Here is an 11931-nt window from a genome sequence, read left to right as displayed (position 1 = left end):
AGTGCCCAAGGAAGGGAGCAGGGTAACCAAGGCAGCTCCGGGGGAGCCTCTTGTGGGCGCGGAGGCCTTCGGAGCCTGCAGTGTGTTTGTATGGGGAGCGGGGCGTTTGATTCGCCGCTGGCTCCCTGTCCCGACTGGTCCCCAGCAGCTCCCACTGGCAACGCAGACTGGGCAGCTCAGGGCCAACTGGGAGGGGGAGGAAGCAGCCGTGGCAAACAGCGCTTGGTGGGGGGGAGGGGAGAGGGTGGCGTGGGGTCTGTCTTGTTTGCTTGCCGTGGAAGAGGCGCGAGAGCATCCATCCATTCCTGCCACCTACTCGCCTGGAGCATGCTGCCGCGCCACTTCCTGTCCTCCTGGTCGATTGCGCGCGGTGGGGGGTGGGGAAGGGCTGCTGGATTACCTAATGCACACTGGGATGCCTAAATTGATACTCTTGACCCTTCTCGCTCTCCCTGCCCAGTCGCTGGGGTAGTTGCTGCGAAAGAGGAAAGGGTGTGCGCGCGCGCAAGAGTCCCATAGCCAGTCGGAGGAGCTGCTCTGCTCTCTCTCTTGCTCGGGGTAGTGTTGCTTTAGCTGGGAATATGAAATGCATTTGGTTCCCCAAGGACCAAATTGAGGGGTCAGGCAATAAATCATTTGAAGAGCAGGGAATTCTTCCCCCACCCCCGCGCGAAGGTCCCCTACTAGCCTTCTCCTCCTGCTCAGCATGTTTGGGGGAGGCAGCCCTTGAAATGGGCATTTGCTCCAGGTGGCACGCCGTGCATAGTTTGGGCTGGAGGACAAGAAGACGTCCCTCTGAAGCGGGTGGCTGAGAAGCTGACTTCGGCCGCCGGCTCTGCTCTTTGGGAAAGGGCAGCAGCCCAAGAACGTAGCGACAGTGGCAACTGCTTTCTCCGGGTCCAGGTCCAGTCAGCTCTGGCGGGAAAATGCTCTCCAAGCCTTTAGACAGGTGCCTTTCCTCAGCCCTACCTGGAGATGCTGCTGTGGGTTGAATCTGGGACCTTCTGCGTCCAAATGCGGTGCTTTGCCCCTGAGCTATGACCCTTCCCTGACCAGAACCGGGGAGGGCAGCCAGGGGGTGTCGAGATTAATCCTCCGCTCTCCCCCAGCCCGCCGCCCCCGCGGAAGCTGGGAGCATCTCTCATTCCCGGCACATAAGGGTTTCCTGCCCTCCCACTTCCTTTGCTGAGATTCGCCAACCACAGAAATGATGTGTCCCCCCTTTTTTAACCGCGGCTGCAGGGGAAGCACCAAACCCTCCAGCCGGCCATCTTGGAGCCCTCGCCATAAAGCTTCCAGAACATGATGTATGCCTCCGAGTCCAAACCCCGCATTTGACACTCCCCTCCACCCAAGCCAAGCCAAGCCAAGCAGCGCACCGCCCGGCCCCCTCCCCCTCTCCCCGCTAGGCCCGGAGGATGAGCCGAGAAGCCCCCCGGCCCCCGAAGACGCACGCCCTGGCGCTCCTCATCCTCTGCCTCGCGCTGGGTAAGTGGCTTCTGGGGTCCCGGCATGGGGAGCTGAGGAAGGAGGGGAGCAGCAGCGGGGAGGGGGCTGCTGCTGCAATCTGGCGAGGGCCGCTGCGGACCTGCCCGGCTTCGCAACCCCACTGACAGCTGCGCTCCAGGGTGGAGGAGAAGGAAGCGCCGCTTTGCCTTGGCTCCAGGGCGGGCGGGGAGCGTCTTTTGGGGGCGCCTTCGAGGAGGGCCCTTTCCTGGCCAGCGCCCCTCAGTGTATTTGCTGGAAGAACCGGCCAGAGCCTGTGCTTCGCCAGAGCTACACAATTTTTGGCCGGATCAGTCGCCAGCAACGGAGAATATCAATGCCGAGGAAAGCGCTCCGGGCTTGGATCTTTGGAAAGTGGCCTCGGGGGGCAGCGGCTGAGGGCAGTGTGCATGTGGTCACTCTCTCTCACACACAGCTGTGCCGGGGTTGCCAGATGCTGCTCCGCCTCCTATCCTGGGGACCAGAGTTGCTCCCTCCCACGCCTGCTTGGGTCCTCCCAAAATGAGGCACAGGTTCTTCCCTCGCTTAGACTGTGGGGTGTGGCGAGGGGGGGATTTGCAGCTGCCACCAGGCGACTCCGCAGGAAGAGAGCCCCCTCTTGATTCAGCAGGGGCCAACCACTGCCTCCCACCCCCTAGGATACTGCGCCGGCGCCCACTCCCCAGCATTCATAGGGGCTTCTCTCAGAAACCTTGTGGGAGCCTTCGAGGGTTTCCTGGCCACCGCTGGCGATGCCCAGCAGTGGCTCCTCCTGCTCTCACCTTCCAAAGGGTCTCTGTAAAGGCCGACTTAGCCACCAGTGGCTCCCTGCTGCCAGGCGCGACCTTTCTACAGCAGTCCGTGATCACCAGTTCCATGTGGGAGAGAAGAGACGAGGCGGGTGCGCCTAGGACCCCGGGGCCAGATCTGGATCTGGGCCTTCGCTACTCCCCACTCCCAGCCCCTTCTTACTCGGCCCCCTCCGTTACAAGGCTTGTGTCCCGCTGGTCGAGCACACAGCCCGGTCTGCCTCTTCAAACAGGAGCGCGAAGGGTCTGCAAAAAGCGCGCAGGCGACCGTTTTGGAAAGGATGAGGGGGAGAAAGGCCAGGCTTTCTGCGGCTGGGCTTGTGGGGAGAAGGGGGCGCAGCCAAGACGCTGCTCTGGGTAGCCAGCTCGGCGAGGAGCCCCCTGATCTCAGCTGCAGATCCCAGCTGAACTAAGGGCGCACCGTCTTCCCCTCGGGGCTCCCGGGGTACGGCAAGGGGGAGGTGTGTGTTGAATGTGTTCCAGTTTTGCAGTAGCATCTGACGAGCCAGGAACTGCCTCAGCAATTGCTGCATTCAAGGCACTGCAGAGGCTGCAGCTTCTGCAGCACTCGGGGCTCCTCGGAACAGCCAGGAGACCGGTTTGCCAGGCGTCAGCAAAAGGGACTGACAGAATCAAGCTGACCTTGGACTGCCTGCCTCAGGCGTCTCCTTAAAGCCCCAGGGCTGCCACCCAGCTGCAGCAGAGATCGGGAAGAATGACACCCATACCCGTGTGGGGCAGCAGAAATCCCTCTACTCCTGAGCATGCGCCCAGGGTGGAGAGTCGGGCACGCACGCTGCCATGATTATCCCCTCGGGGTGACTCAGGTGGGGTCTTAGGGCCACGAGGAAGGAGCTTTGGTTCGGAGCAGTGGTGCAGCCTGGGAATGTCAGACCCCAGACGCGGTGGCAGGTATTGCTAGTTCAGTCCTGGAACAGGTAATCCAGGCATCTCTCCGCTCTCCCCAGCCGCCGTTTCGTCCTCTGCAATTCCTTCTACGTTCCTGATCTGTTAAAGCCAAAACAAAAAGACTATAGTGTGGCAGCCCTGATCAGAAACTGAACTATTCTGAGCATCTGCAGTTTCACGCTTTAAACTCGCCTTGAGCCCCCGCGTGGCTGATCGATAAAGAAGGTGAGGGTGAGGGGAGACCCTTTGGGGGCTCTGCCTTCAAAGCCAGGGGGACCTGGGAGGAACTGCTGAGATGAACGCGAAGAAACAGAGAGGGAGAACGGAAGCGGCGGGGCTCTTGGCCGGCTTTCTGCCATCCGTAGCAGGGACGGAACAGCGGCGGACGCAGGAGCTCAGCGCGCGTCCTTCGGTAGCCAAAGCTTCTCCAGCAACGCGCGCGAGAGGGGGAGCGCTCTGCCATCAGGCTGGCGGGGAAGTTTTCAGACGCCCCCTCCTCCCAAAAAAACTCGTTTAGAAAAGAAGAATAATCCCAAATAACTGGGCCAGAATGCTGGCGGGAGGGGGAGAAAAACAAGGGGAGAGGGGAGGTCTGGAAAGGGCATGTGCGCTGCATGCAGATGGTCCCAGGAGCAACCCCCGCGGGCATCTCCAGGTAGGGCCAGGAGGAGACGCCTCTGCCTCAAATCCTGGAGAGCTGTTGTTGCCAGTCAGTGTTGACAATACTGGCCTATGTGGACCAGTGGTCTGACTCGGTATAAATGCAGTTTCTTAAGTTCCTAATGGAGTGCTGATGAAAGGGGCAGGACTGACTGCCTGACGCCTTGAATAGGAGCGGTCCACATTGCAACCAGGAGTCGCTCGTCCCACTTCTCTGGCCATCAAAGAATTGTCAAGTTGGAAGGGACCCCAAGGGTCATCTAGTCCAACCCCTTGCAATGCAGGGATCTTTTGCCCAAAGTGGGGATCGAACCCACATCCCTGAGGTGCAGAGTTTTATGCTCTACTGACTGAGCTATCCCGTCAGGCTTGTTCTATGAAATTCTCCAGCTACGTTTTTCCGGTACAGTTGGGATCCCGTTTTAAATGATCACTTAATATAGAACTGTCTTGAGCACTTTCCCCTTTGGAAACAAACAAACAAACAAACAAACTCCCAGAGGGTCCTTTGTCAAGAGCCCGCCTTCCTGCAAAAATGGGGGGGGGGGTTGCCGACCCAACGTTGCTGCCCTTCGTGTGTAATGGGTGGGTGGGGTGGGAGAGCAAGCGAGGGTGGGTCTGCACTGATCTGTATAAATGCTATGAAATAAAGGCTATTAGAAAAAAAACCCTATATAACTCTCAATGCAATTTCTCATGGCGGACTGATTGCTGCTCTGCAGCGCCCTCTGGTGCCACATTTTTATAACACATTTTAAAAGCTATAACTGACCGGTGTAGATTCGCCTCTCCTGTCTTACCCTGTTCTCCTCTTCTTCCGGCAGTGCCAAGCAGCCTGGGCATGGAGGTCATGGCGCCTTTCACCATCATGGCCCTGAATGGCTCCTCCGTCCGCCTCACCTGCACCTTCAACTCCTGCTACCGGGTGGAGAAGAAGCAGTTCTCCCTTAACTGGACATACCAGGAATGCGACAATTGCACCGAAGAGATGGTGAGTCTGCAGCCCGCAGCTGAGCTGGGCGGGTCACTTCCTCGAAGCATGCTGCGGCGCAGAGGCAGATTGAGGGGCGTGCAAAACTGGGTCGCCTGCACTGGGTGCCCAGCTGAGAGGGCGCTGCAACAACTTAGCGGCAGAGCCTGGACTTTGGAAGTCCTTTCAACCCGTCCCCAAATGCGGTTCCTGTGAATGTCTGTGTGTGGCGGAGGGAGAGGGTTGTAGCACTTATTCCACGCGAAGCTGCCAAGCGTCTACTGTGGCTTAAGTTTCTTGTTGCCACAATAAATGTGCTAGTCTTTAAAGTTCCAGAACTCTGTTCGTCGTGTTTGCTGTAACAGATGAGCTCTGCTGCCCCTTTTAAGCCACGATCAAGCGGAATGCACTCGTGCATGTGCTCAGAGGCACCCGTTTTATTGCAACCACATGTCCCAGGGTTAGTGTTTGCTACTAAAGCCTGTTTTTATTTTATTTTATTTTATTTTATTTTATTTTATTTTATTTTATTTTATTTTATTTTATTTTATTTTATTTTATTTTATTTTATTTTATTTTATTTTATTTTATTTTATTTATTCTATTTTATTTTAAAAGGGTGTGTGATACATAGGAGCCCAAGTCCTAGGGGCCAAGGGGTCTTTGCCCCCTCAATAGCTGTTCCACCAGGCCTTTGGCCAAGGCACAGCCTGACCTCCTCCTTTGGTAATTCCTCACAGTACTCTAGCCCAATGGTTGCCATTAATTTGATTTGAACTGATTGTATAATGAATTGATTTTAGAATGCTGTATTATTTTACTGTTGTTAGCCGCTCTGAGCCCAGCTTCAGCTGGGGAGGGCGGGATATAAATAAAAATTTATTATTATTGATAAAATATTTGAGGGCTCCCCCCAACCAAAGTTAATGGGCATTGCTATTCAAATGGTGCGTGTGGATCCCTTCATCAGTTATGTGGGACGGGGCTTTCCTGGGTACCCCCAATTCAAGATGGCTCCCCTGGTGTGATATATCGCCCAGACATAGTTCATAAACGGTTTGTCGCAGCTTTCCAGAGCGTCCTGCGTGGACTGCGGCAGTCTCTGCTCCTTAACGCCACCCCCCCCCCTCTCCAGTTTCTACAGTTTAGGTTGAAGATTGTTCCTATGGAGCAGACCCGCTTTGGGGATCGCGTGGAGTTCACTGGGAACCCCATCAAGAACGACGTCTCCTTCACCCTCCACAATGTGCAGCTGGACGACGAAGGGACCTACCACTGCTACGTCATGAACCCCCCTGACCGGCAGAAGGGACACGGCAAGATCAGCCTGATAGTGATCACCGAAGGTCAGTCAGCCTTCGGGAGGCCTGCCGTCTAGGGTCTCCCTCTCCCCCTAGGACCCACCACACAACAACACGCTTTTCTTACCTGCTGTGCTGCAGCGTCCTAGAAAGGCCACGCCCACCCCAGAAGCCCACCTTCCTGCAAAGCCTGGGCGGGGACCCCTCCTGCCCTCTGTCCCAACCCCTGCTCCCCTAGCCCCTCTCTCCAACCCCCTCGGGGGGCGGATCAAGCCTGCTGCGCGTGCCCTTCCTCAGCCCCGCCCCCCACTAGTCTCGGCTGTGTCTCCTCCGCAGAACCTCCCGAGCGGGACTCGACGGTGGCCGTGATCGTGGGCGCCACGGTGGGAGGGTTCCTGGCCGTGGTCATCCTGGTGCTGGTGGCTGTCAAGTGCGTGCGGCGCAAGAAGCAGCAGAGGTTGAACACGGACGACCAGAAGACGGAGGAGGAGGGCAAGACGGACGGCGAAGGGAACCCCGATGAAGGCACCAAGTAGACCGGTGCCCGGCGGCCCGGGATGGTCCCCTCCTGCACTCTGCCCCTCCGTCCTCCCGCATCCATGAGCTTCCTCTAAAGACTCTCCACTGGTGTCAGAAGTGTCGAGGTCCCTCCCTCCCTCCCCCACTTAAGCCTCTCCATTGAGACCTTGCACGCATAGCTGGGCAGGGCGCTGCAGAGCAGGTCTTCCTCACGCTCCTCTGTGGAAGAATTCCAGGGCTAAAAAGTTGGGGGGGGGGTTGCAAAGGGAGGATTTGGGGGGTGAGAGCGAGGGCTCGCCTCCCAACTTGCCACAGGGAAGGTCTTGACCTGTTCCTCCCGCCCCTGCTGTTGGTCCTCTCTGCCCGGCGCCTCCAAGTATGGAAAGGCTTCTTCCTGGCCCGCCCCCACCCACCAGGTCACCTGGGGCACCCCGTGAGAAACTCCGCCCGCTGGAGGGGATCTTTTCCCTTCCTGAGGGGACGCCACGGGGGTGTTTGTGTGTGTTGTTGCTGAAGGGGAGCATTGGCCCCAGGAAGGTGGGGTGGGGGAAAAGAGGTTCCCCCTTCCGATGCAGAAACTGCCACTTATCGTCTTCCTTCTACAGAAGCCACAAGCACAACCCACTACTGCCAAACGCAACTCACTGCCAGCGGGGCGGGAGGGGGAGGTCGAAAGGGCGGCACATTCTGCACTCCCTCCCAGAACCGGCATTTGCAAGCTCACGCGTGTCAGCTATTCCCTGACCCCCATCCAAACTCACACGACCCCCTGATGTTTCCTATGCCCAGCATAATTGGGGGGAGGGTCTTTCTGGGAATAGGCTTTTTGGGGGGGATGGCGGGTGGGAGACTGCTTGTTTATTTCCTGAGAGCATGCTGCCTTTGCCCCACGCCCCGCGCCATGCTTTTTCTTCTTGGGTGGGCGACTATGCTTTCTGCTGGGAGGAGCGCTCCTGAAGGGCCCTGGCGGAGGAGAGGTCTGGATCTCATGGAGGGGCAAGATCCTGGGCTTGTCTGCCTTGTCCTCCCCACTCCACGCTCCGGCTTTCCTTTCGGTAGAGCGCACTTACCTGGCAGTGCCCGTCAGCCTCTTGCTGGAAACTTCACCAGGGCTCTAGGGGAGCAGAGCTGGATCAGGTCCCTCGGTGCTTGCTGCGTCCTTGGCTCCGAAGCAGGCAATTCCTGGGTGCCTCTTCCTCTCAGCCACAGCTGGGCTCCAGGCCCGGTCATCGTCCACCAACCCTGGGACCCTGCCGTCCTTCAAGGGGCTCTCGGTTTTCTCTCACTGTCGCACCTGGGGGCAAAAAGGCAGGGCAGTGAATGTGGGGAGGAGGCGCCCCCCAAGTCCTCTTGCTTCTCCCATCTCAAGGCTCTGCTTCGTTCCTTGGTGCCTTGCTGCGATTGGCTCGTTCTCTGCTAAGCAGGCCACAAGGTGGTGCTCTCGCCTCCCCTGACAATGGAGACAGCTTTTTTGCGGGGGGGGGGGGGGGAGGTCACCACTTGTGGGAATGTTTAGGAAGGTAGGAGAGGATATATTGTTTTGATATTATCCCTCCTCACTCACGCTAGTGAGCAAAACAGTAGGACACAGTCCCTTTGCAACTTATTGGAAGCAAGTTGATGACTCGCGAGTCTCTTTTAATTAAGCAATCCAGTCTGGCTTGTTCCTGGTAAATTTCCCCTTTATTTCCCTTTTAAAATAAGAATAACGCAGCACAGTCTTCTTGAAAAATAACAGGTTTTTCTCACGTCCAGTTCACAGCAGTAATCTGAAGGCAGGCTTTATCTTGTGGCTGTAAAGTTAAGTCCGAGTTAGGTCTCCATCCTCTGTAAGGACGTGCCATGTGCTGGCTAAGAGCCAGGAGCAGTAGGAATCCAGAAGTGAAGATCCAAAAGAGGAAAAGGGAAGATGGCTGCATGGCTAGCCCTTTTACATGGACAGCTAGCGTCACCTAGCCCATCCACCTGGTCACCCACAGGGAGAGGAGGCTCCAGAGCAGATATGACAGGAAGCCACTTCCCCCTGTGTGTCCATTCTGGGCAACTGGAAAATGTTGTACTTGCTGCTCTATCAATACATCCCACACCACTAATATCCCTTCTGGAGAAGGGGGTGATGGTTCGTCTCCCCGGAGTCCCACGACTGAAACGCGGGTGGGGGAGAGTGCAGGGCCGGCCGGCCAAGGGCACCTCGTCGGCTGGTTCCGTGGCCTGCAGTTGCCTTTGGGTCTTGCTTGACTTTCCCAGGACCCGACGCTCGATATTTGGCCCCCCACCCCCACCCACGGGCAGTGGCGTAGCGTGGGTTGTCAGCACCCGGGGCAAGAAAAGTAATTTGCGCCCCCTAACCCGTGGATTTGCGCCCCCTAACCCGTGGATTTGCACCCCCTAACCCTAACCCCCAGATGTTGCGCCCGGTGCGGCCGGCCCCCCTGCACCCCCCACGCTACGCCACTGCCCACGGGAGACGCAGATGCCTATTGCTCTCGCCACCCGGCAGCTCGACGGCGCCCCCTGCCGCCACCTTCCTGTTCTTTATTGTTTTGCCAAATTTTGCCGTTTGGTTCTCAACCAAAGCCACATTATGGAATGTTTTATTGCTCTTTTCGTGCATACGCAGGAAAACAAATATACAGATAATGCATACCTATACACATGTACATAGTCAGGAAACGATTTCGTTGACCATACTTTGCACATTGGCTGTTTGTATTTTCGCTTTGCCTCTGCTGCTATGTTGGGAGTAAGCATTTTTCCTGCCTGGGTCTGTCCCGGGGAATCAGAGTCCAGGGAAATAAAACAGAGCGCGCAGCTCAGAACAGGCGTAGCTCCGCCTCTTTCCCGGGACAGCTGGGCAGTGGGGAGACCTCAGCTTCACGAGCATAGACCGGGCAACTCTGCGGGGTCCTGGTTTGTAGGATCCTGGGATCCTGAAGGCCGCCTAGTCCGCCTCACCCCAACACAAAGCCTAGGGCAGGGCTTACATCCAGAGCATATTAAATAATAAAGATGATCGTGCCTCTGAACATGTGCAGAATGCCTTTCCTTTGCAACTGAATAATCATCGCCTGTCCTAAATGGTTTTCTTACGGTGGTGCCTGAAGGTTCATTCCGCCGCCCATCCTTGTCGGAACCAGCCGGACTCCTCCTCTTGAGCCAAAGCGGGCGGAGGATGGTCTGCGTCTTGGCGTCGGGACAAGCGGAACACCTGGCGAAGAGCAAGCTTCTTCTCTGCGGACTCAGGGAGTGGGCGTAAAGAGGAGCGCGCTGGGGGCGTGGCAGGCACCGGGTGGCAGGAGTCTGCTCTCAGCTGGGGAAGCGGGTTTTGCATCTGGAGCAGCCGCTTGCAAAGTTCTTAAGGACAGGCGTCGGCTACCTGGGATGGGGAGGGCGGAGCGGCGGGAACATTATTCCCTCGAATCCCTCCAGTCAAAGGACACACCCACACCTACACCCCCCCGCCAATGCCTGACTTCAGCTGAGATAGTTTGTAGTACTTCTGAAATTACAGTGGTACCACGGGTTAAGTACTTAATTCGTTCCGGAGGTTCGTACTTAACCTGAAACTGTTCTTAACCTGAAGCACCACTTTAGCTAATGGTGCCTCCGCGCCGCCGGAGCGTATGTAACCTGAAGCGTACGTAACCCGAGGTACCACTGTATTAGACAACACCGGTGGATACTGTGTCGAGGGAACACAATTTTAAGCACCGAAGGTGGAGGGGGAAATGAGAAAGAAATCATGCTAACCTGACCGCTGGCTCCCTTCTGTCTATGACAACCGCGTGTGTTCCATAGAGCGCCGCACAAGTTAACCATTAGGCAACGCAGCCCGGGGGTGGGGTGGCCAGGCCATCCCTATCCGTGCCAGGGAGCTGCCGCCAGCTTCCAGTCCTCTCAGCGAGCTCACTTTTCCAGCCACTTTCGCGAACGTGGGGATGAAGGCGAGGCGAGCCAGAGAGTCTGCTGTTCTCCAGAGGGCGCACAGGTTCGACAGTCCTGCTCTTGCTGGCGGCTTATCTCGCAGTTCCCGAGTCCTGGGCCTGGTCTGGCCAACAATTCCCGAGTAAGGGGGAGCCTCCTCCTCTCCTTGTCGCTGGGAAACCGCGAGACCCCCGCGGAAGGTGGGGCACCGGCGCGCTGATCCGCGATCTCGCTGGCCTCCGACGGGGTGGTCCTGGACGGACGCCGCACTTTCCGCCCCGGGACGCAGAGTGGGACCAAAGCCGGCTGGACAGCACCCTCTACCGCTTGCCTCCGCCCAGTTTTGGCTCGGCTCAGGCATGGTCGGCTTCTTCCCTTCCGCCCGCTCCGTCGGTGAGCGCTTCCCGCCCCTTTGCCCGGAGCTTGCAGAGTCACCATCTGTCTTTGGCCAGTTTCTCTGGGAAAAGACAGCTCGAGGGCACGCTGCAGCGCCCTAGCAGCAACGCTCTGAGGCGGCTTTGCACTCTTCCTTTGCTCTGCTTGCACTTTCATTCGTCCCGTCCACAGAAGGAAAGTCAGAGAGAGAGAGAAAGAAACCAGGAAAGTTCCTGGGCGGAGAATGACGCGCCCCCTGCTCCGTCCCTGAATTTCTGGGTTGGAGGAAGGAGCGTGGGAAGATTAAGTCCTCTGAAAGTGCAGCGCTCGCCTGGGTCCGCACACAGGCGCAGCTCGGCCTACAGCCTCCTTGCCCGGGACCTTTTCTGCCATATCAGCACTTGGGCGCGCGCGGGGGGGAGGGGGGGGAGAGGCCACAACCCATCTAGCCTACCGAGGGATGGCAACTGCCACGGCTCTCGATGCGCAGGACAAAACTGCTAAATGGCCTTGAATTCACCCTCAGCTGTTCAGTGGAGAGGGTGACCCAGACTTTATAATCAGATAAGTGCCTTCCTCCGCCCCCGCCTGCACTTGAAAGGGCCGAAGTGCTGCCTCCCGCAGACCCCACCGCACCAGACCGACCACCTAGATGGGAGGTGGGCAGGTCTTTCCTTAGAGCGTGGGGCTGGTAACACCAAGGTCGCAAGTTCGATTCCCATTTGGGACAGCTGCATATTCCTGCCTTGCAAGGACCTTCAGGGTAACTTCCAACTTTCCAATTCTATGAAGGCCTGTCTTCTTGCTCTGGGCTTCGGCCCTTCTCTTTTCACACACCTATGCTTATGAATTAGGAAAGCTGTTTCCCATTATACCTAGGTGGTGAAAGGTACTCTGCACATGGTCAGAGGCATTTCATTACCTGGGTCTTAGCCATGGCGCTCAAAGAAGTCTGCTGTGGCAGACCCTGAATCAAATT

The 11931-nt window shown here is 57.3% G+C and overlaps 1 protein-coding gene across 1 annotated transcript; it reads left to right on the top strand.

Moving 5' to 3' along the window:
• Window positions 1-1028: 1028 nt before the first annotated feature.
• Window positions 1029-9679, top strand: SCN2B (sodium voltage-gated channel beta subunit 2). The gene is made up of 5 exons (XM_083480837.1): window positions 1029-1488; window positions 4688-4854; window positions 5969-6179; window positions 6471-8944; window positions 9121-9679. Exons 1-4 carry the CDS (start codon window positions 1419-1421, stop codon window positions 6668-6670), a joined length of 648 nt encoding a protein of 215 aa, XP_083336963.1. The 5' UTR covers window positions 1029-1418; the 3' UTR covers window positions 6671-8944; window positions 9121-9679.
• The last annotated feature ends 2252 nt before the right edge of the window (window positions 9680-11931 follow it).

This window comes from Podarcis liolepis (genome assembly GCF_965112155.1).
Source record: "Podarcis liolepis genome assembly, chromosome: 16".
Lineage (NCBI taxonomy): Eukaryota > Metazoa > Chordata > Lepidosauria > Squamata > Lacertidae > Podarcis > Podarcis liolepis.
Note: the sequence above shows the minus strand (reverse complement) of the source record. Positions and strands in the feature narration are given on the sequence as shown.

Bases quoted from the DNA above. Each gene is read 5' to 3' on its own strand.
- SCN2B (XM_083480837.1), top strand. From the start codon at position 1,419: ATGAGCCGAGAAGCCCCCCGGCCCCCGAAGACGCACGCCCTGGCGCTC. The intron at 1,489-4,687 runs GTAAGTGGCTTC...TTCTTCCGGCAG, and splicing joins CATCCTCTGCCTCGCGCTGG to TGCCAAGCAGCCTGGGCATG. The intron at 4,855-5,968 runs GTGAGTCTGCAG...CCCCCTCTCCAG, and splicing joins ACAATTGCACCGAAGAGATG to TTTCTACAGTTTAGGTTGAA.